The 22,849-nt window shown below is 44.0% G+C and overlaps 1 protein-coding gene across 1 annotated transcript in view; it reads right to left on the bottom strand.

The window, feature by feature from the left end:
* Window positions 1–441: 441 nt before the first annotated feature.
* LOC149328762 (chymotrypsinogen B-like) overlaps window positions 442–22,849 on the bottom strand; it is a 32,920-nt gene continuing 10,512 nt past the window's right edge. Inside the window, exons 4-8 of the mRNA XM_089562155.1 lie at window positions 21,797–21,915; window positions 16,590–16,728; window positions 7,733–7,844; window positions 5,279–5,427; window positions 442–633 (exon numbers count right to left, since the gene is read on the bottom strand). Of these exons, the coding sequence (XP_089418281.1) occupies window positions 442–633; window positions 5,279–5,427; window positions 7,733–7,844; window positions 16,590–16,728; window positions 21,797–21,915 (711 nt within the window). The remainder of the gene's footprint in view (window positions 634–5,278; window positions 5,428–7,732; window positions 7,845–16,589; window positions 16,729–21,796; window positions 21,916–22,849) is intronic.

The raw sequence follows: 22,849 nt of genomic DNA, 5'->3' as shown, positions 1-22,849 counted from the left end.
ACAGCCTGCTCTCTGAAAGCCTATTAACTTTCCTCCTCGAACAATGTAATCTAACTGGTGGAGACGTACGAAAAAATGGAAGGCAGCGACTGTGCACGGTGGACAAGGAGCTCACTTGATGAACAGTGCAGTGACAAAAGATATAAAATACGTTTGCACACGCGAGCAGGCGTGATGTTCCGGGGTGAACCTATTCAGGGGTACAGTTGCTACAACTTCATAATCGCTTTCTTTAAAATGACTCCAGTCGCTCAAATCCGTACGTCATCTTCTTATCAATACACGAAAGGTGACGCAAAAAAAAAAAATCACTGAGAAGACTATCACAGTCCGGAGCAACTGCGCCTCACCGCGGTCGTCCACATATGCTTGTGTTGGTACTTTATTCACAGATTATACACGCAACCATAAAATAAGGTGCTCTCATTCGCTGAAAACAGTTCAGTGCGAATTCTTGCGACGTTCCCACTTCGCACAAAGGCTGAGCACTTTTTTAATCCACGGTGTATAGCCAGAGATTCTTGTGTGGGCGCTCGGCCGCTGGCTCTTAGTGCAGAATGTGAAGGAGCTGACGCCGACCTGCACGGCTGGTGTTCCCCTGGCGACGACAGTCAAAGGTCCACCTGCTTCGCCCTTTCAAAAAAGACAAACAGAAGTTCAAAAAGGGATCGCACAAGAGTACTGTAATTCTAGGTAGATGAAATTAATTAGTGACACCTCACACAATAAAAACATTGATAGGCTATTATTCAGTAGATGCGGCCACTCTGGGCTAAACGCTTCACTTGTCCCTTTCGATTTTGTCTTTGAGCTGTTTCGTCTCTTTCCTTCTCGTTCCGGTTATTAATTTCGGCGTACAAGTTGATCTTGTTTTGCTTGTCGAATGCGCGGAGGTGGCACGCGGTAGTTGACATCGGCAGGCGCTTAATGTGTACACTGTTAAATTCGTTTCTACGCAATTCCAAGTGCCACCGCTGTGATACTGTAAGTTCAAGCTTTCCTCTGCACTGCTGCTCTTCTTGTCGGGTGTGAAATGATAAGAAAAACTTTTCTTAGAAACAACCTTGTGTAAAAGGCTGCAATTCGCCTAAAAAATGAGTCGTAAGCATTACCATCTCGTTCTCCGCATTTTGTTTCCTTAAATAGTATTTTTATCCTTGTCCTCCTCCCGAATTTACCACGCGCAGACAGAATGGTGAAGGATGATGAAAACAGTGAGAAGCAAAGCACACAGTGATTCAAAAGGGTTGAAAATTGGGCGAGTTGGTACGAATTCATGCTGGTGTGGCACCACAGGGACAGGAACAGAGACAGAGTGACAACAACACAAGTGCTCTTGTTGTGTTGTTGTCACTCTTTCTCTGTCCCTCTCCCTGTGGTGCCACACCAGTATGAATGAGCACACAGTGATTACCTGCCAGTAAAACATGCTGCTTGAGGTTGTGCAGCATTATCGATAGGTCCAAGCCAGCGGCAAGCTAAACTGGACCGTGTGTGCCACCGCCGGTTCTAGTCCGCCTCAGAGCAATACACACTGTAAACTTGTTCTGATCTTCCCCATTCTGTTTGGTCTTCTCATTTCTTACCTAAGTCTTCTACTTTAAACACAGGATGCCCGCGCTGCTTTTGGCAAATTACATATTCGATGTTAATGCAATAGGTGAAAACAGTACGATGTAAACATTTTTATCCCTATTCTCACGCAATGGTGACTGCAGTTCGCCGAGCAGGAAACCAGCGAGAATGGCTTCTAAACAAAACTCTTTATTTGGGCTGACTTGGGCCGCAAAGAACTGAATGATTCGGTGGCGGCGCAGGAACAAGAGCGCTCGGCGGTCGTCGAACACAATGCCCGCCGCTCTCGGCCGGGCTCTATTTAAAGCTGACAGAGACCTTTCGAGATACAGCGTGCAAATTTGCTACAGCAATCTGGAACAACGTAGAATTGGCTCCACCTGGATGCGATCAGTCAAGGTAGATCTGGTCGCGTCTTGCATCACAAAAAACGCGATAAAGTGGCGTGCCGGCAACATTGAAGAATAAAAAGAAATTAAAACTGCAAACATTCACGGCACTGTTAGAAAAATAAAAACGAGCACCTGCGCTCCGCCCTTCTTCAGATACTCGTGTCGCTATGCTTCGTAAGTAAATTTCTCGGCTTGATTTTCTAGCAGGCTGCGTATGAAATTTTACGTCCCGAATTAATGGCCGATCGTGTGAGCACATTTCGCTTGAAAAGACACTCAGGACTACGCGAATTCATGTTCTACTAAAATTCATAACTGTGTTTTTGTTCCTGGCTTATCATTGGCTCAGCGGCAAAAAGGTAAGGTTATTACCCATAAATTTTTATATGTAGAAGGTTTTACCGGGCTCTCAATTATAAATGCAACGTTAATGAATAAGAAAAGTACATTAGGATATCCATTATAACTAATTTTAGGTTTGTTGGCTGGTATCGTCCAACCCTCTAAGATCCGCGCTAAAAATGCATCATGGAACCGCAATCGTTAAAAGGCAACTGAAGCAGTTTTAGAATTCGATGAGTTTAAGGCTGCCGAATGCGCGAAATGTGCAGGTAAAGCCTGCGAAATCGTTTTGCTCTAGCATTTCAAATGGCGGCGTAATCGCCGAATAAAGTCGTTGTCGGCGTTCAGGCTTCACTGAAGTACACAGCGACGGGACAGGCCCCGATAATGACGTCACGTATGACGGCACTAAGTGTCCAGCGAAGAAACTGTTATTCCATGGAAGAAAACTGACGCCATCGAACCGAAGCTCACGATGCCCTGTTTGGCGCTATCTGACGACGCACAGCAGCATGCACGTGTAAGCAGCGGACATCTGAAATTTCGGCAACAATGACGCCACTGCCGAGTTTCCTCGCACTCCTCCAACATCGGCGCGGTTTTAATCGACGATTATGTCACCATTTTAAATGCTAGTACAAAATACTTTGCATGCTTTGTCTAGAAGCTTGATAGATTCGAATTCTTGAATAACCTCGAATTCTCAAAAAACCGTTTCATCGTCCCTTTAAAAGAAGCCGGCAATTTTGAGGCCAAGTAAGGCATTGGAAACTTTGATTTTTTTTTTTAAATATTAATATGACTCTTGTTCTTCTCAAAGACATGTTTCTGCAAAAACCGTGAGAAATAGTTCAAAAAACAACATCCTGCGCCTTTCGTGGTATTAATGTCTATGGTTTATTTCTCCACATATATTAACTAGAGTTTCATCACCCCGATCCATGTGAGCTCCCGTTACCGCAGTTACTTTGGAGAAGCATCAGATTCAAAACCTGTTTTTTATTTTAATAAGCAGTTAAAAAACGGTTCTGAGCGTCTCTGTTTTTGAAATGCGATATATATACCATAAGCGGCGATTTGACAAAGCCTAGTGTCAGATGAGTAAAAAAAAAAAAGGCTGCTTTTTCAATTATGTCTCCTCCTGAAGTTTGGGATATATGATTGCTCTTATTCCTGGTAATGTGCTATGCCGTACTGATAGAACACGTTAACTAGTGCCCCGTCCTATCTACGCATCTTCCTATCGCGACATCTTTTTCCCAGAAAATGACATTCCTTGAGAACTGTGCTACTTCTGGAAGCCTAAAAAATACATCGAATATGATCTCGAGCGTTATCCCTTGATCCATATTTCTATACATCAAAGAGCTCGCGTTTCTACACGATTGATCAGTTTCTCGCATTAGAAAACTTGTTACGCTGTGGCGTATAAATTGGCTGCTTGATAAAAATGAATTTTTTAGGAAAGAGCGCCCTTGCTGTTATTCTCCGTTTCTGTATGCTTCGTCTTTGTTGCGTTGGAGATTTTTGTGTCGATCTTAACTGCGGCGGCTGGTGCAGGGCGGACGCTCAGGATGGCGTGCTTTCCATTTGAGATGTTTTCGACAATAGCATTTAAGGCTTGTTGCTAACCCGCGCCAACCCTGATGACGAAGATAAAAAAAGACATGGTGTGTGTACAGTTGTTCGATAGCGGAGGCTTCGGCCTCCCCCCTGCCTTTCGTCACGGAGCTGAGAAAGCCTCGCGTTAATAGCGAACAGGTGACGGGTTGAGTTGTGGTACACTTATCACTGTCACTTCGGACTGGGGAAGCACTGAAGCTTTAGGATTCATTTTTATTTTAAAGCTTCGTTGCACCCTTGGAGCATGAGTTCTATGGGCGAAAATTCTCATTTTTTGCATTAAATATATCTGAACACCCCACAGTATACTTTTCCCTTGCCTGTTCGCCGCGGCCACAGGCAAGGTATAATTTTATTTCGCAATCGCGCCAAACCACTTTGCTTCTTTTTTTTGCATAATGCGCTTAGCTCGGATATACAATTTATGCAAAAGTGAATACAGCGTTTCTAAAAGCGCCTCATCAAACGGATACAGTGCTACGCCTTCGACATTCATCTATGTAGACAGAGGTAACGCTTCACTCACGCAAATTTTGTTTAAAAATTGTGAAAAGTGCTGCAAATAGGCAGGCGAGAAAAATAGGCCTCCGTAAAACAAAACTCAAATAACACCATAAATACACATGATGAGCTCTGATTTCTACAAAAAATAACGAAAGCGAAACATCCCCGAGGCTTTAAGGCGAGAGCTTTGCAATTACAAAAGAACCCGGCAGTGTAAGTGTGGTACATTTTTTTTGATAAAATTAATACTGTCAACCGATGTTGATCATAATATTCGATAACTTTAAAAGGTTCATAGGGCACCAATGCAAGAAAAATTTGTTGTGGTGTTTGAATACCTCAGTTGCCTATCTTACCTTAATACATGCAATGCCGAGAGAAACGGAATATTAAAATATTTGTGCAATAATTTTGGTGCCATATAAGTCAATTTTTGTATCATAGCTTCCTAGGTAATATAAGAACCTCGGTCATTTGCTCGGCCCTCTTAGCTGCACAGACAAGCAAGCATTTCTTATTCTACGAAGACCAGTCATATCCTTGCAAGACAATGACCACTAACATATTCAGCTTGCTTTCCTTCTTTTTGAATTCTTTTATATAGCAGTGTCTTGTATACCCCCCCCCCCCCCTTTCCTCCAATAAAAACAATCTGCACTTTGAGCGGAAACAAACAACTTCTGCACGAAGAACGTATAGCGTTATGTGGCAATGGACACCGATGCTATATATATTGCAATTATCATATCCAATGGCTAACCATAGAACTTGAACGGACTCATTACTTACTTCAGTTCAAAGAAAATCACTGAACATGTTGGCTTAGTTCTGTTGCCGCTTACCTGATTTATATTTTTTCCTTGCGCCTGTGTGCACAAGAGTGTTTTCCTTGTATCGTAACTTCCTTTTGGCATCTTCCAGCGTTTTGTGCACTCACTAGAGGGTAGCACTTTTTCACTGGCATACTGGAGCGTCTTAGGGCCTTGCTCATCTGGAACGCCAAGTAAAGGAGAGAGAACCAAAATCACTTTAACAGACAATGACCCACTCAGCGTGAAAAATTAACTCTGAGTTCAGCACCGGAGTGCGCAGATCCTACTGGGCCCTGTAAGCGACTGTGTTTAAGTTCTCCATCCTCCCCTGAGCGTAGTCCGGGCACGCATCCTCTGCAAGCTTCACATGAGCACCCTTCTTACCGCTGCTGCTGCACGTGCCCATGGGAAGGAATATTGGAACCACCCGGGTTTTTGGGTCTACGTTTACGGCACAGCTCTCGTCACTGATACATTAGTAACCTTCAAGATGCAGTCAGTCAGTTGTGCAGAAAAGTCTTTGTTTTTTGTCCAAGCGTTGCAGGATATTCTCGTTACGATAAAAAAGCAACCCTTTCTGTAGAGAAACATTCTAAATAACCCATGAGCATTTCTAGGTGACACCGAAGATATATTAATTTTATTGTTCCTATGTCGCCTTTTTTGCGGATTTCTTTAATTCGCTTCTGCGCAATAGCTTTTATTGAGAGGCTTATGTCTTACAGTGATATGCGCCAGTGTCACGTACAAGTCCGGACGAGTGGCAAATCAGCGGCACTTCGTAGCCTCAATTCAAAGTGCCTAAATGAAAGTTAGAATTTTTTGTACGATAACTTTTAGAGCAACACTCGAAGTTTGCTTGTTTCTGGTCAACAGTGTACCGCGCACATACAAACAAGGACGAGAAGTGTCCGCACCAAGCGCACACTCATGATTGATTTTGATTCAAAAGGAGACGGATTTATTATAGCTTCGAACCGACGTATCAATGATATATGCGCAGTCTAAAGCCTGTCTTTCTTTCTGACGCAATATGATCCATCAATCAACATGTATCAGGAAGAAGGCAGGTTTCTGGACTGAGCAAAGTCATGAATATGCCAGTTTGAAACTTATAAAATAAGTGTATTCTTTCGAACCGAAGTCAGTCGCGAGTCTTCGCTTGTTGGGCTCCCTTCTTGTCCTTGTTTTTACTATGCGCGCAGTAGCCCTGACCGACTTGCACAACAACGCAGTCTTAAATTTCATGTTAATGGGTGTTCAGTTGATTACAATGTTTTATATTTCTTGAATCTATACTCCGTTTCATACAAAGCAGGTAATGCTGACAAACCTAGCCCTGTTCGCGCAGGCTAAGTCCGAACCGAAAAGGCAGATCGTCATTAAATCAAAAAGAACCCAAGCATACTTCGTTGCGACCAACCTGAAGTGGCTGGAACCTGCTAGAGTTTGTGCTACCTCTTGCGACAATTTCGTCCTGCGACTCATCACGATTACAAGAAGCTAGGACTGTATGTAGCGATAACGATACGCAGTTCGTAGGCCAAAACTTTCTTACTCAGTCCGCCCCTAAGAAAGTAGTACACGCTCAGTGAAAATTATAACTAGAGAGCCCGAATACTGATCTCATCACAGCTTCGACCGTTATTGTTATTGCTACCACTTCGCTTTATACTGTTCTTTGTTTTCGTCCAAACAATCTAAGATCTAAAATTTCATCCGTAATTTCAGGTTCGCATTCCGCGTCCCATAGACATTAGTTTCCTTGAATATATTACCACTGAGATATCCCTGGACCTCTTACTTTACACCGCAGGAGCTTGCGTTTGCCGCTACTTCTATCACTGACTGTCTTTTTTTCGTTCTTACCTCACCGAAATCACTTTCTCAGCCTGCTAGTATTTGCCCCAATACTCACACAGTCCAGGATATATTGCTGTGCATGCATTGAAAGATATCGGTGTCCTAGCGTTTGAAGGATCAGAGCACATGCCAAACGTACTGCAGGAATTTATTTTCTGCTGGTTCTATAGTTTTAGTTTTTGTGCTTTTCAGGTCACTCACTGACTTCGTAGCTTTCACAAAATACATGGATGGCTGCTTATAACGATATCGAAAGTTTCGTTCGGTATATAGGAAAGAAAAAAATACATACCACTAAATCGGCATATACTCGTAAAGAGTTGCAGGCAGCTTGTTTATATACAGCGTGTGCTAACGGCACAATCCATTCGGGCGTTGTTCATGGAATAATTTAGTTATTTTTTTCCGCACACCTTGCTAGGCGCAGAATGTCCAAGTACCATTGATATAAGCTTCAGATTTCTTGAACATCTCTTAGCTTTCACTCTAAAAGCTTTCACTCTAAAAGAACATAGTTTTCCTTCGACAGTGGTTGCAGAAAACGCCACGTTCTCAACATGCACACCAAATATTGAAAACATCGAAAGAAGTTGGGCACAGTTGACTAATAAAAACACCCACCTTGATACTTTCCCCAGCTAGGTGCCGCCAGTTGCTTGTTCCTCAGCGACTGGCTCTTTCCTGGCAAACACACCGGCTTCACGAAACTGTCGAAGCGAAGCGGTTCATTCAGCTGAAGGAAGAATATAAGTCATAGAGGTGTAAGATATATGAAAGGTACAAAAAGCGCACCAGTGCGCTCAGGAGTAAGGGGACCATTCCCGCAACGCTTTTGGCGAGGAATGAGCACGCGTGCCACGTGGCTCTGTACATCGTTTTCTGCGTTGGTTTCAGAAATTTTACTGTTGTGCCAAGGTGCGTTTTGAGCTCAAAAAAATACCGGAAAGAAGACGAGATAGAAGTGACGGGGCAGGTTTAGTACTCTGTCGCAATAGCAGTCGCTGCTCGTTCAAAGAAGTGAGACCCTCCATTGGTACCAGGACGGTCAAGGTGACGCGTTGTCGCTGTAAATCAAAACTGGAGATAGGGACCTCAAATGCTTGAAAAGCAAAACGGGAAATGCTTGGGTAGCATTTCAGAGCCTGGAAGGTAAATCAGTTCAGTATGGGGGCAAATGAATCTTGAGGAATTAAAGATTGACGATGTATCCCTACTGAAAAATCCGGTATTAATTTGAAACCGGAACCGCATACCGGGTTATTGTACAGGATTTGCGATACCGGAGTATCCTGTGCAAAACAGGAGAGTCCTGTATTATACAGGACTGTCCTGTTTTATACAGGATATTCCGGTAATCCGGTATCGCAAATCCTGTACAATAACCCGGTATGCGGTTTCGGTTTAAAATTCATACCGGATTAGAGGACAGCCCTGTATTCTACAGGCTAGGCCCGTATTATACAGGAGGGCCCTGTGTCACAGGACAAAGGCAGGAATAAAATGCTTCAAATATATTCCAGTTGGACTAAATCTGCCCAAAAACTGGGACCATAAGTGTGCATGCCAAATGCTGCAATATACAGAGCCTCAGAAACTGGTAATCTGCGATTATCAGCGACTCGTATTGCAGTCGATGTGCAATTGAGTTATTTGCTCCCAGCTTTTACCAAGTATTGGTAGCTTGGTGAGTATTATAATGCATCAAAAACTCCAAAAGATGTTTATTTTTTTCGCATGTCTTGAACCAGCACACTGAGGTAATAATTTAACTCTTTGCGACGATCTGCCGGCGCTGGGGTCTCTACAGGGTGCTGGCCAATGAAGTAGTCAAAAGCACCTGCAGAAAAGAAAATATGATTGGTAGTACATAATGCCCCCAGCTTATCATTTAATTGGGCACTGACACACAACATAATGCATTGAGCACTGTGACATGCAACTTACGGCCAATGGCTTGTAGCTTTTCAGGAGTCATTGGCTTCCTGCCCACTGTCGAGGCTTCTGACTTCAGGTACCGATGGCAAGCTTGCCATGTCACGCTCCTTTCCAGGAGTTCTGGAGTCGTCCAAAGGCTGCGTCCTTGCAGAAACGCGAATCTTTGGATGCCACCATAACTGCTGCCCACGTTGCCGAAGGAATAAAAATTCCATTCCCGAGGTGGACCTGTATGCAATAATTACAAATGCATACCCCAGTAGCCCAAACGGGGCTCTGAATTGCGGGCCCTCGTGGGCGCAGACAAGCCACAGACAAGCCAGGCGTCTCAAGACGCCAGGCCCTGAGCATTGGCAATGCTCAGTATCGCGAATGCACCTCACGCCTTCCATATTTGAATCAATAATGTATTGAAAATCTGCGTCGTAAGATTGTTGGTGTGTAAACAGGTTGCTCGGACGATTCCGATGCTTGCGTGGTCGTCCTCCATTATTTACGGCACATACCGCAGCATCGATGCGATGCGTGATGTTTGTTCAAGGGCTTGAGCCGCTCCCCCTCAGGACGCTTATCGATGATTGCTCTCGCACGTGTACACCACATGCCTCTGTAAAGAAAGAATACAAACTATAAAACTATTTTTAGTCGTGTTATAATGAAGGACAAGCCATTTCAGTATGTAACTGAAAGAAAATTTTGCGCTATTTCGTCCCTCTACGCTGTGCAATCTACAAAGTTTTAGTCAAAAAGACACTGGACAGTTAGAACGTTTCTGTTGACGCCGAGCATATAACCGAGACGGAGGCAGTACTTAAAGAACAGAGTGATTTAAAATGCGTACTTGCGTCCTAGCAGCACGACGTCGCCGTCATAAAATCCGCCTTCACCGCCGTGGCCTCCACCGGTCAAACGTTCACCACTCACGTCTTTCGGAGCGAAGTCATTCATCACTGAGACAAGGATGATAGTGTTCCACCATATTTGCACTGGATGTACGCATGAAAGGCGATGTCATATTTGATCATGGATTGATCAAGGCAACACGAAGAAAGGCGCAAAAAATTGTACAACACAAACTCAACGCCAACGAGCGAGTGCCAGCGTGTTTTCGCAGTTACTTTCGTCGCTTGACACTCAACCCAGCCGCAGGAGAGAAGAAAAACCTGTTCCAAACAAACGCAGGAAACGCGGGGGAGGACTTCTGCATAAAGTCGCCGCGCAGCGACAAGGTGGTGTTGGCAGCGACCGGGCACAGTGAACAAGCAGAATCGGAAATTCTCGCCACTTCATGGAAGCCTCGCGGGGAGCGGGGTCGGGAGGGCGGCTTAAAATGCTCGGTCGTGGGTTGTAGAGTGAGCGCCTCCGCGCCGCTTCGGGGAACGGCACTGGGAGGGACAGGACAGACACAGAGGAGCCCAAGGGGAAGGAACAAAGGCCGATAGAAAAGCCAGGAATGAGCAGGGTTTTTTTTTGCGACCGGACCCAGGAAAAGCAGAGAAGGCAGTGAGGAGAGAGAAGAAAAAAGCTTAAAAAAAATTGCGCAAAGACGGGTTACTCGTGTAAGGTTTCTACAGGTGGTTTTTGTTTTTATTTTGTTCTCTCGAGCGCTGTATCTTTTAGCAAGCAGGAAGCGTCGACCTTAAGGGAACACCCCAAGCTGCCGGCTCCGTTGAATTAACCTTTTCTTGTTCGTCGAAAGAAATGTTCTGGGCGATTTGTGATTAGTGTGTCTTCCTGATAGAGTGAAGGGTGGGGCCGCTCGCGATGACGCTTGGACAAGTTGCGTTATCAATGGGCGATCACTTGACGAAGAAGTGCAAAGAATTCCTGCACGAAAACTAAGAATTTTCTTTCTTCATCGATGCGTCGCTACAGGCTGCCGCTAGCGAACATTAAGAAAGCTGCTGCAATGAACGCGACAGTAACAAACCTTTTTGAGCCTCTGGCGCAGTCAGCGGAGGCTCGCCATGTTTATCAGCCAGTCTTGAAGTTCTGCACTGTGAAATCCAGAGTAATCTGCGCAGGACTTACAAAGGCTGCTGGCGGATATATACTAGCCGTTTGCCCGCACACAGCCGCCCTGGCTTTGTCAGGGTGCTGCACGGGAAGCCAATATGGCGGTTGCCCGCAATTCACCTTCATGAAGCCCCCGCCTTTCATGCACAAACTGCATGTTTTGCCACTGCGAAGCTCACGCTTAGCCCTTTTCTTTTCTTAGCCCTTTCAACAAAACCGCGTATGTGTTGATTATCGCATTTATGCGCACGCTGCCCCCCCCCCCTTCCCCTAAAAAATATCTGCTGGCGTACAACAGTCAATCTGCAGACCAAGCACCAAAACCGCAGCACATATCGCTCTGAATACAGGCTGGTATGTCCGGTTTGAGCTCCGTACCGGACTAGTCTGTCCGGTTTCAGCTCCGTACCGGACTGGTCTGTCCGATTTGAGCTTCGAACCGGGAATGGACTGTCCGGTATGAGCTCCGTACCGGAGTGGTCTGTCCGGTTTGGGTTCGATACTGGACCGGTATGAACCGGTATAGCCATCAAACCGGACGGGTCTCGCCGGTGTGAGAGTGATACGGGACCGGTATGAAACCGATATGTTCCGGTAAAATCCGGTTTGCCGCGATACCGGATTTTTCATAGGGATTACGTGCTTTGAAGATTTTTACAGCTGATCCTAAATATCACGGCAACTAAAACACCTGGCAAAGCGCCATCGATATTGCATTGTTCATGTTTTCAGAGAGTGTGACTCAGAAAGCCGTGAAGAAAAGAGTGGAAGAATTCTACTTAAACCAAAAATTAATTTGCTCTAGATATGCCTCTATATATCAGGCAGAGGTAGGATATAAAATCCTGCAGCAGTTTTTTGAAATCTTGGAAAGCTGAAAGTTGATTTCAGTCACCTAAGATTGCACTGGCATAGATAAGTATTGGGTGTTTTGTGCATTTTTCCCCTATAGTAATGTCGAAGACAAAACACAGCAGTCGAAGACACAACACTCTGAGTTGCCACGACAGGTGTCAGTTCAAGTTATTCTTACGCCATACTAACTAATCATCGGAACCTGCAAAAATGTAGGCACATTGGAGAAAAGAGGCACTGTCTGTTTAAGCGAAAAAGAAAAACTTATTGCCGCTACCAAGCACGTTGATCTTGGTGGTTTTTCGCACCACAACCGGCTCTTAAATTAGTAGATCTCATACTTTTACGACCGCCTGAATGGCTATCGGACCTCGAGCTATGAGTTTTATAGGCGTTGCATCTTCATTTTAATATCTGTCAATAAAAAAAGGCTCTAAGTCTAAAAAACATGCGGGTATCCGGAAGGCCAGGAGTAGTACGTAATTTCTTTCGTCGCGTAACACAGTTCAAACTTTTTGGTTTCTGCATAATAGCTTCTCCTAAGGTTTCACCGCTTTGCACCCACTTTCATATCGCTGAGTCCATTCTCTACACATGTATTGGGGTTTGGTAACATGAAAGCTATCTAAATGCACCTCGAACGTGGAAACTCTCATGACCACTTATGCGCTTTCTTGAGGTGATGACATGAATTACGTTTTACTGATGTACTCGTTTAAGTTTTGTAAACGTCTGGCAAGTGCACCGCCCAGATTGCGTCCCCAAGAAAACGTAATAGCTCAAGCGCATTCCTCTACGTGGCATCGATGTCCGAAGCACTGTCCTCACGCACGACATTGTTTCAACACTGCGACCGCTATTCTCAAATTATGGGCATTGCGCTAGATGATGCATGGTTCGGTGCACTCACCGAATCTTGAAATAGCTAAAGATACAAACCTTACGCACTGCCGCAGTTGTCCTGAGCGTCCCGTGTTGTGGATGGTAATTTGAATTTGAATAACCCGGTTTTTAATCTTATGTATATAAGGCAGTTAATGGGACCAAGTACCACCGTACAGCCCTTAAGCAACTTCTTTGAGTCCGAGTAGAATTTTGTGAACCCTTACCTCGCCAAGCGGCCCGGCAAGAAGTTAGGTAGCTCACATTCACAACAATAGCAGTGAACAGACGATCATGGCACGTGCACCAGAGTACAGGACACTATACACGCCTAACTGTGTTATATATGGCCCTAATGAACAATTAAATAGGTTACTCAGCCATACACCGCCTTACCGGGCAAAACTAACACCCTGCTGAAACCACTTCCAGCTTCGAGGAAGTTACAGAGTAGCCGTGTCGCAAAACAGTTCAACACCTCCATGTGGAACAGAAGGATCACCGAAGGAGCGGAGAAACCAAATCCACTGATATGAAGTGCTAACGAAGGGCACGCAAGCTGTTCGCAGCTGCATTGCAATAAGCACTAATATATTCCCGAATTCATGAGAGAAAGCTTTCTGATTCTACCCGGTCGACAGGGCTAGCTATCGCTGCCCTGCACCAAGACCGCAGCTGTTATATAATGGGAGCACTTCATATTAGGCATATGCGAATAATCGATAATTTTAAATATCCCATCCAATAGTAAACTATTCGACATTGATTTGAATCCGAAAGTTTGGTATTCGAAACCTCGAAGTATTCATCTCGAGCGGATAACGTTTCTGGCACTCTTGCTGCATGCGGTTTTGTTTCAGCTAGCCTCCTCCAGGATGGGACCATGGTGTGCGCATATGCCGCAGCCGGTCTATCCATATTTTCTCAGCAAGAGACGAGAGCAGATTTCGCTGCCCATATCTGTACTTGGCAGGTGTCTACGGCCGCCCTACCCGCGGTGCGCCGTTACCGACGCGGCGGCATGTAATAATAAAGAGGATTAGCTTGTCGCGATCAACTTCCGCGCACCGCCAGTACTCACTCGCTAATTCGCTCCTACTGGACAGGCGTGCAAACAGCTGACCTCCTCTTGGCACCTTGTGGTATGCTCAGGACTATCGGCTCATGAGCAGTGGCAACGCGCGAAAGCGGATCGCACTATGCTAAATCTCTGTAATCCGAGGACACTCGACTCCCTAGACTTCCGTGGAACAAGTCTGAGCTGACTCCAGCTTCTGCAGCCGCTCTTCTCTATGTAAAATTCAATAAACAAGCGGGAAGGCGCGAACACCAAGGGAAGTTACCAGGACACACAAGCAAGTGGGGGCCCTTTTCCGGCACCTGACGCGGGGTGGCGCTGAGCGCGTGTTGCGTACGCCAGGCTCGTGTTTAGGAGTCACCTTCTAAAAGCGACAGCTGCGTAACGACGCAATCGCAATTAAGAAAAGCTGTTGTAGGCCCCACATAAAGGTCTCGCGCCCCACGTATGCGTTCGCACCACATGTAGGTGGGATTTCCCAATCGCAGAATCTCGACAGATTTATTAGGTGTGACAAAGCTTCAACGCATTGTTTCTTTTTTGATTTAGTGGTCTTGTGTGTTTGGAAATTACATGATTTAAAAAATGCTGATTTTGCCGTTAAACCTTTTTTTCTATTACAAAGATATTCAAAATATTCTCTTTGAAATTATTCGAAGAATATTACTATTTGCTTAGAACCAATAAAATACTATTCCACATGCCTACAAGATATACTCCGGCCACTGCTCAGGACGCCTTGTGTAACTGACTACTCCAATCCAGCTCGCCTTCAGATGGCGACTGAATGCTTCTCACAACATAGGGGAACGGGGCAGTCACTGTACTCGGAAAAATATCTCTCGGCATTCTGCTTCGGAGGCACGGACAATGTGATTTATGGCAGCTGGAGGTGTTATGAGAACAGTAAATCTAAATGTCTATTTAGATGTCACTGGGAACATGCTATTAAAAGCCGTAAAAGGTTGTTTAGCAATGAATGAATTCATGGGCGCTCAACTGCGTTGCATAGCAGTAGTCTCTACTGATGCATTTCTACTAGAGCGCTCAAATTCAAACTACTCCTCCATGCACAGGCAATCAAAAAGGAAAACAGAAAACTTGAACAAGTGTAGGAAGTAGAAAGGAAAAGAACCATCCCTCATACAGCTCATCAAAACTCAAATTTAGCCCTAGCGGTATCGGCGAGAGCACGGAGGAGACAATTGTGTTGTGCTGACTGATCGCACTACGCGGCGCTGAACACCGGCGTCCAATAGTGTGTCGCAGAAAGAAAGACGCGGCTTGAATCGAAATACAAAGTTCTCTTTATGGGTATGCCGCGAAGTTGTTAAAGGATCCCTACGTTCACATGGGGACCCCTGGCGAACTCTTTCGCCGGCATAGACAGACTTTTTGCCATCACACGTTGCTTTAATAAACATCTTCATCCATAATTAAAGGTGAGATTAATTAGTGACCCTAAATATCTGAGTCTTCCTCTAATGTAATTTACCTTCTCTGCGGAGTTAGGTGTTCGCAGAGACCTCTATTTATTTCACTGAACGAATATACCTCACTAGTGTAGAGTTAGCCTGTTGCACTCCGAAGCCAAAGGACAATTATTCGGTTGCGCCAAACCAACTTTTTTTTTCATTACAGCGAAACTGATTTTCTACATCACTACCCTCTCGACCAATCAACTTTCCAGGCACGCCGATCTTGGGCTTTCCGCCGAGCGGAGTCTTTACGCTGTTGTTTTTAAACGTGCAGTACAAGGCTTGGAAATGAAGGCCAAATGAAAGGGAAATGAAGGCCAGGACAAACGCAATCATTTATTTATTTTTATTTATTGATTTATTTAAGAATACTGTAGCCCTCACGTGAGGGCCGTTAGAGGAGAGGTTTTTCGTTTAATTTCTGAGGAACAAAAACCTCAGGCACCGACAAGACACAAAAAATATTATCAAAGCACGAACATAGGACCAGCAGTGAGAAAAAGAGAAAAGGCAACGCCAACAAAGTACGCGCAAATCCCTAACAAATATGAGAGAATCGTAAGAGCAACATGATCATTTGTCAATTCACCCGTTGCCTATAATATAATTCTAAAAGGCGCTCAAACTCTGACATAAATAACTCTTTGACTCATATATAGTCTATCAGAATTTCAGTTGCTGGCGCTACTTCAAGGATCCTTTGAATATGTGTTTCTTGCATATTGTGGTGATAAGCACCCCAGGTAAGACCATCGAAATCAGAGCGATAGGCACTTTTTAAGAAAACGCTTTCAGCATAAACGCCCACGTGCTAAGCGACCATCGATGACTTGTAAGTGAAAAGTATAGGCACGTCTGACCTATCACTGCCACAGCGCAACGGAAATGCTATCCGCTAGGCGTCCGAACGGACCGATAACGATAGTGTCTAGCGTTTACTATTCCTCAGTTTTAGGCGCTCTTCAGCATTTGTCGCCTGGAAAACATTATAGCCTTATTATTTTGCTTTTTTTCGCCGCATTTTTGTCCATAATTACGGCACTGCTTTTTGATGGCCACACCACACGCAAAACAAGCCATGCTTCATGCGGAGAAAACCCACCATTCTTATAGTACCAATGTGTAAACCGGCCCAGCCGCAGAGACAAAAATACCAAGATGTGAAGAGCTATTATATATAGTCATAAATTCGTACAGCAAACAGACTGCCGAAGTTTCGTTTCGATTATCTTACCATGAGCAGTGCAACGTTGTTTGCCGACGAGGTATTCTGAAGGTCAGGATAATAGAACACATTACTAGCCGACACGTACGGTCCCCTCTCAGCTATTGTGGTGTTGTAGAACACTTTCACCAGAGTTGGATTGCATATTCTGGAAGGAAATGAGCCGGAATATAAGATGCACATGATACGGAATAAACGTAACCACCACCAGTTTTTTTTTCTGCGTACGGAAAAGCAATAGAAATCTAGTTATTTGTAGAAAACTACTCTTGCCACATTACATAAGAAAATAGAATTTTTGTTGCACACTAAAGACAATCCCGTAATTATAACTCTAAGGATGTATACAAAGTATGTTCTCAGCAGACTTTACGAGTTCAGTTAAAAAATCACCCTTTTCCTGATAGCCAGGCAGCTGGCAACGCAGCACCTACGATCACGTGATTGATTTGCGTGTACTGATAACACGATGGACCGATAACTACTAAGATTATTTCTTCCTTCTGTAAACCTAGCATTGTGGCAAGGCATCCACCTATATTATATAGGAGCATCTGTGGGCGCGATGTGCAGCCGCGTATTCGAACGGTGAAAGCCAGCAGCTGTTACAAGCGTCACCCTATATAGAAACGTAAACCTCAAGTGTCAATGCACGAAGCAAGCAACAAAAATCTACTGAATAACAGGGACAACCATATATCTGGTTGAGCTTTCTGCCACAGCTGAAGTGCAGATGCGAAACAAAGGCTGTGCCTTTTCTCAGTGTTTCCGCATTAAATGTTTCTGAAGAGACTGTCGTGTCTGGCAGACGTCATTCAAATGCAATATGTTGCCTCCACTCTGTTCTTTCTATAAATGTTTGAAAATCACCAGCCAACAAAGTAGTGCCCTGAGCTCTTGAAAAACCCTATTGTCATTGCTGAGCTTAAGCTAGCAAAAAAAAACAGAAAAAGCCGCGCATTAGGCGTGCCTTCGAGACGTGTGCTACTCTACATACTTCACGTTGCCAGGTAGTCCGCCTATCATCTACAGCTCGTGAAAACACTCATTCGGATAAGAACAGTTGTAATCATAAGCAGAAGCACTGCAAAATTTTTAGAGTGCGAAGAGTGCAAAAGACTTTTTCGCACTGAAAGAAAGGAAACACAGTGGCGTGCAACATGCTTCACGGCGAGCCACAGTGAGAACCATTAGAAGGGCTTGTGTTGCAAAAAAAAAGCATCTCAAGGAACATGACTGGATGACAACTATGAAAGAGGTCTCAACAGGAAGCGGCTTAGAGTTGGACCCATTGTCAGATATATGCCAACAAAACAAGGAAAGTGAGCATTGTGAAGAAGCTTCAAGGTGCGCTTACCAGAAGAAATGTCTAGCGGGAAAAAGAGAACTCTGATTCATCAAACCTGAGAGTCTGATGTAAAAAATGAATCGCAATAACGAACTTCCATGGCGGGGTCGTTACATCATTCTTTGAGCTAGTCAAGGGTGCTTTGTGAAGACAGTGATGTCTCTACGTGTATGTCCTGTCAAGTCGTTCCATCTGCACGCAGTTGTTCACGATCTCTGAGCATGAATAATGAACCTGAGCCCGCCACTGCTACTATAGAGAGTTTTATAGTGGCCCATGCGTACATGTGAATCGTATCTGCTGCAGCAGTAAATTGAATGGATGGGTCCAGAAAAGCCAGAGAGCCCTGAAATGAGCGTTTTCATAAACATGAAGGGCTGCGTTGATAGTTTTGTTCGCCGCCTGGATCTGTCGAAAAGCCGCCTTTAACGAGTTACTTAGGAGGCAGACTGGCATGACAGTGTCCAAGTGATCAAAATTAGAATGGCACCCATAGGATGCTGCAGTTTCAGCCGGAGCACACTGCTCCACCAAGGAATTCAAGGACTTGTCAAGAAAAGAGCAAGCTGCGATCCTCATCACAGAATAATATATCCACTGAATGGCGATGACCAGGCATGTTGCAATTGCAAGCCGAAGATCTCAGACGGCAAGTCATGGTGCGCACGCAACTCAGTGACTGCCCTCTGAAGCCGAATGGCAGTGGCGTTCTGCTGAAGAAGAGTGCAAGGACTCACCAACACGACATTCTTCCTCGTGCACCTGATGTACTGGTAGGTCGAAGGGATTGCATTCCAGGCAGTGCAACAGATATTTCGCGCATAACTTCTCTCAAATTGGTCAGCCCGAAGTGTCATGCACGCAGGTCGGGGCAAAAAATGCCATGGTAGCATTGACGAAACAGTCCATAATTTCCATACATTAAGCTTCTTATTTCCAGGCACTTTAACCCATATTTATTCAATATTTTTTAACTCTAGGGCTTGCTATTGACGACTAAGCTTTGTTGATGGCGGGCAGTAACATTAAGATATCTCGGCGTGAAGCACATAATCAAACCCTGATCCGTACGCAAACCTTTACCTGCGTAGACCTCTAGCTATGACGCCTTAAAGGTTGTCTTGAGGGACGTTTTGAAATCACAGAACCTAATCTTGTGCTTGCGCGCTTTTATGCTAGCTTTGTAAATATAGGTTGCGAAATTAGGAATCAACTGATGTATGCATGATTCTGGACAAGCTTTAGCAAGCACTTGCGCCCACGCAGAAGTTAGTTTGTAAAGCAACTCACGTCGAAAATGAAAGCTATAACAAATAAAGGGAACATATTTCCTCTATAAAAATCTATCTGCAGAAGAAAAATCGCTAAGCTTTCTGGGAGGTGCACGAATGTCTGCTAATTTGTCGCAGAATGTTTTCGTGTTTAAAACGAGGGGCCATAATAGTTTCAGCCAGCTTGCCGTCTAATGGGTATGCGAGCTGTGAGTGTGGCATTCCAAGCCGCGTAAAAAAGATGACAGCGTGAAACGGTGCGATGCAGATTTCGGGGTAAATGGTATCTCTAGAATACTGGTGACAAAAAACAAGTTAGCAAGCGAAAATCCTCAACATAGAACAAGAGAGGCTTCATTTTCCTAAAAACCGGGCCTTGCACTGTTGGCCATCTGCGGAGCGCCCCATGTCGTACTACAAACTTTGTCTTTTTGCTCCTTGAGAGCCAGGACCATTGCCCTAATTTCTTCAGTGCTTCTGTCAAATTGTAAGCTATTCATGCTTATGTGAATTATAATAGAATAAAATAAAACAATTAGTCATTTAGGCTATTTTAACGATGGGTGCACGGTACAATGGAAAGCATTTCAAGAATTAGTTGTAAAGCTTTTCTGAGTAGTTTTCATTATTTCAAATAAAAAGGGCAGCCCTAGGTAACTACGTTTACAATTCAGCAACATAATTTTCTAGTCTTTAACACATCACATACACTGATAAGATGTGCTGTTGAAGTAACAAGAGACGATGAGAAGACTGCCATAGTTAATTTCTACTTTAAAAAAACGGTAAATATTCGAAGGGTTTAGGCCATGCAAAATCTAGTCCGAAAATTATTCGCTGCTGTGGAATAAGGGGAAGCCGATTCCCCGTGCGGACTGCGTCTGCAAACGCTATATGCATTCGAAAAACGCACCGTTCAGTTCCGCATGCAGTGTCTTTGCCAGACCGTCTGCTGGCATCTAGCTCAATGTGACAGCTTTTGTAGATTGCCGTAGTGGGCGGAAATTTGGCGCTTCTTCTTAAAATGTTTACTGTGTCAAACATCATGCACCAGTAGACTGAAAGTTACGAATGGGTGCATCGCGTCCCACAAGCTGTCAGATGAACACAACGCAGCCTTCAGACCTGTAAGCGGTGCTCTTGTCTTTTTACGTCAAAATCAAATATGAGAAGGTCTAGAGACAGGGCACAGAATGCCTTCGTCCTTCTGTACCCACACAACGGGCTTGGATTGGCACTTTTATGTACGGTCGCATTATGGTAGTGCGGTTGGCCATTGAACTTTTATATTTATGATCTATAAACACGCAAGTGACCGGGTGAGTACAAGATCTGTAGAAAATGCTATGTTAAACAACAGAGTTAGCGGAGCTGATGATCATGAATGGCTTGTGAGAGCCTCCGTGTTTTTTGTTGAGGATTCACATGCACACTTACAAATTTGGGAAGAAAAGTCGAAATATTTTTTCAGCATAAAACTTTTTTCATACTTTGAGAATTCGTCTCAACACAAACTTTGTGTTGAGACAACAACAAACAAACTTTTGTTTGCGCCTCTTGTAAGTAGTCCAGTTCACTTTTTTGTTCAATGAGTGCGTCGAATAACCAAGAAACCCCTCTTAACTTAGCCGAACTTCATCCATCTACATCCCATCAGATTGTCTAAATTTAAAGAAAATTCATTTGTTGTCAGTTCCGTGCCGTGTTGTTCACAGCTTGTAGCCGACAAAGCGCAAATATTAACTGATAAAAAAGGTAACTTTACAGCAATTCTCAAAATAATGCCCACCTTTCGCACTCGTGCCGTGACCTCATATCAATGGTGCAATGAAGCTTGTGTGTACATTATATAGTCTACTATCCAGGACATAAAATTTCGAAGCATGGTCCCGCGTTCCAATTCTTGTTTAGCGTTGCGTACGGGAAAAAGGAATGATTGCTTTCGTTAAGTGCACGGACAAAAGTAAATATTGTTTTCATTTGCATCGAACATTATTTTAACTTTGTAACGCATATCTTGATTTCCGCAGTCTTAGCATAGTTGAAATATTTCAGTACGAAGTACGTCAGTAAGTCAGCAGCATATTCCTCACTCAACGAAAGCTCTGTAGCTTATATGCCAGACCTCCCACATCCAACTTCCACTCTAGAGAAGCTCCACCACCGCCCTATCCACATCCTACACAAGGCTTTCCAACCTAAAACCCTTGCTCCACCACACGGCCACTCAGCTCTGGTATAATAACAGACTCCGAAATCTAATGAGAAGGTGCAGTTGAATATTATAATAAAAGAGGAGTTGTCAATATGCAATGTGAACACAATACTACTAATGCAGGCTGAGGCAACATAGTTTGTTGGCTTGTAAATACTTTAGCAATATATGCAACAGCGGGCCTCGAACAGTACTACAAACATTATGCGGAAAAACATGTCTGATTGTTAAGCGGGCACTCCTCACCTAGTATTGTGAGGGAGGTGGTGCACTACGGGCCACCCCCCAAACTACCTCTTTATGTAACCGGTAATAAATGCTTTTCACCACCACCACCAACTGTCTGAGTTGCGAAGCTGTGAGAAACTACAACTTTTCTTACCCGTTTGTCACACAATGCGCCGAAGTGAGAACAAATCTGGGTGATATTATGCTACCAGCACAACTAAATGTTCCGTATTTTGTGCTGTCTTGCAAATCCATGTTAGTAACGAGGTGTACCTGAAAGAAATATGCTTGTGAGCACTTACATGTGATCAAGAGCCTTGTTATAGGTTAAAAAGTGTTTATTACCTTAATACCTTCGTATAAAATTTTGTTATACTAATTCCTTAATGTGTTTAGTTGATATTGTAGAAAAAATACAAAACCCGAAATATAGAATACGTTCGATTCCAATCCAATGGACATATCAGATGAAAGCATGTCATGCGCGTCTTCTTTGAATAGAATTTAAGATGTTTTTTTTTTTACTTAACGTGTTTGAAAACGATTTACTACAGAAAGAGCAAGGAGTTCTGAGATGTTTGCTCAACTGTGAAGAAAAGAAAATTTCATTATCTAGAAGAGGAACTTCGACTTTCAATAAAGGCTGCAACTCGATCTTGGAGCACTAAAACACAAATTTGTTCCTTTTTTATTTCGGGGAGAGCAGCTGCCCGAGCGCAAATCGCTTGACTCACATTGGTTACGCGGCTTTATTTCAAAGATCTTAGTAGGTAAAAGTCGCCACTTAAACGGCTGCGAGAACACGAACATCACGGGCAGCTTGAAGCTACGTTCACCATGCAAGCGCGTTGCAGGAAGAGTGCAGCCAGTATGGTTTGTTTCTCGCTCGTGGAGGGAGCCACTTATGCCCCCGCTCGGGCTCTAAATCTCTATAACCTAAGGCGGAGCTTTGCCCTCACCTTATTAAGATCTTGTGATCGGTAAGGAAGACCAAAGAGCTCGCTGTACGAGTAAGAAGCAAATAATGATGCCAAGTTTTTATATATTTATTCATTATATATTTTGAAACATGAATAAAAATTCGAGCTTTGTGCCCAGTGAAAAACAAAGCATGCGCTTTGTTCGACAGTTTATAATAGAAACGTTTATTTTTTGTGGTTCATACCAAGTGAGGTCCCGAACTGGCTTTACAAAATTATGCTGGCAA

The sequence above is a fragment of the Amblyomma mixtum genome, chromosome 9 (genome assembly GCF_055824585.1).
Source record: "Amblyomma mixtum isolate Tamu chromosome 9, ASM5582458v1, whole genome shotgun sequence".
In the NCBI taxonomy this organism is placed as follows: domain Eukaryota; kingdom Metazoa; phylum Arthropoda; class Arachnida; order Ixodida; family Ixodidae; genus Amblyomma; species Amblyomma mixtum.
Note: the sequence above shows the minus strand (reverse complement) of the source record. Positions and strands in the feature narration are given on the sequence as shown.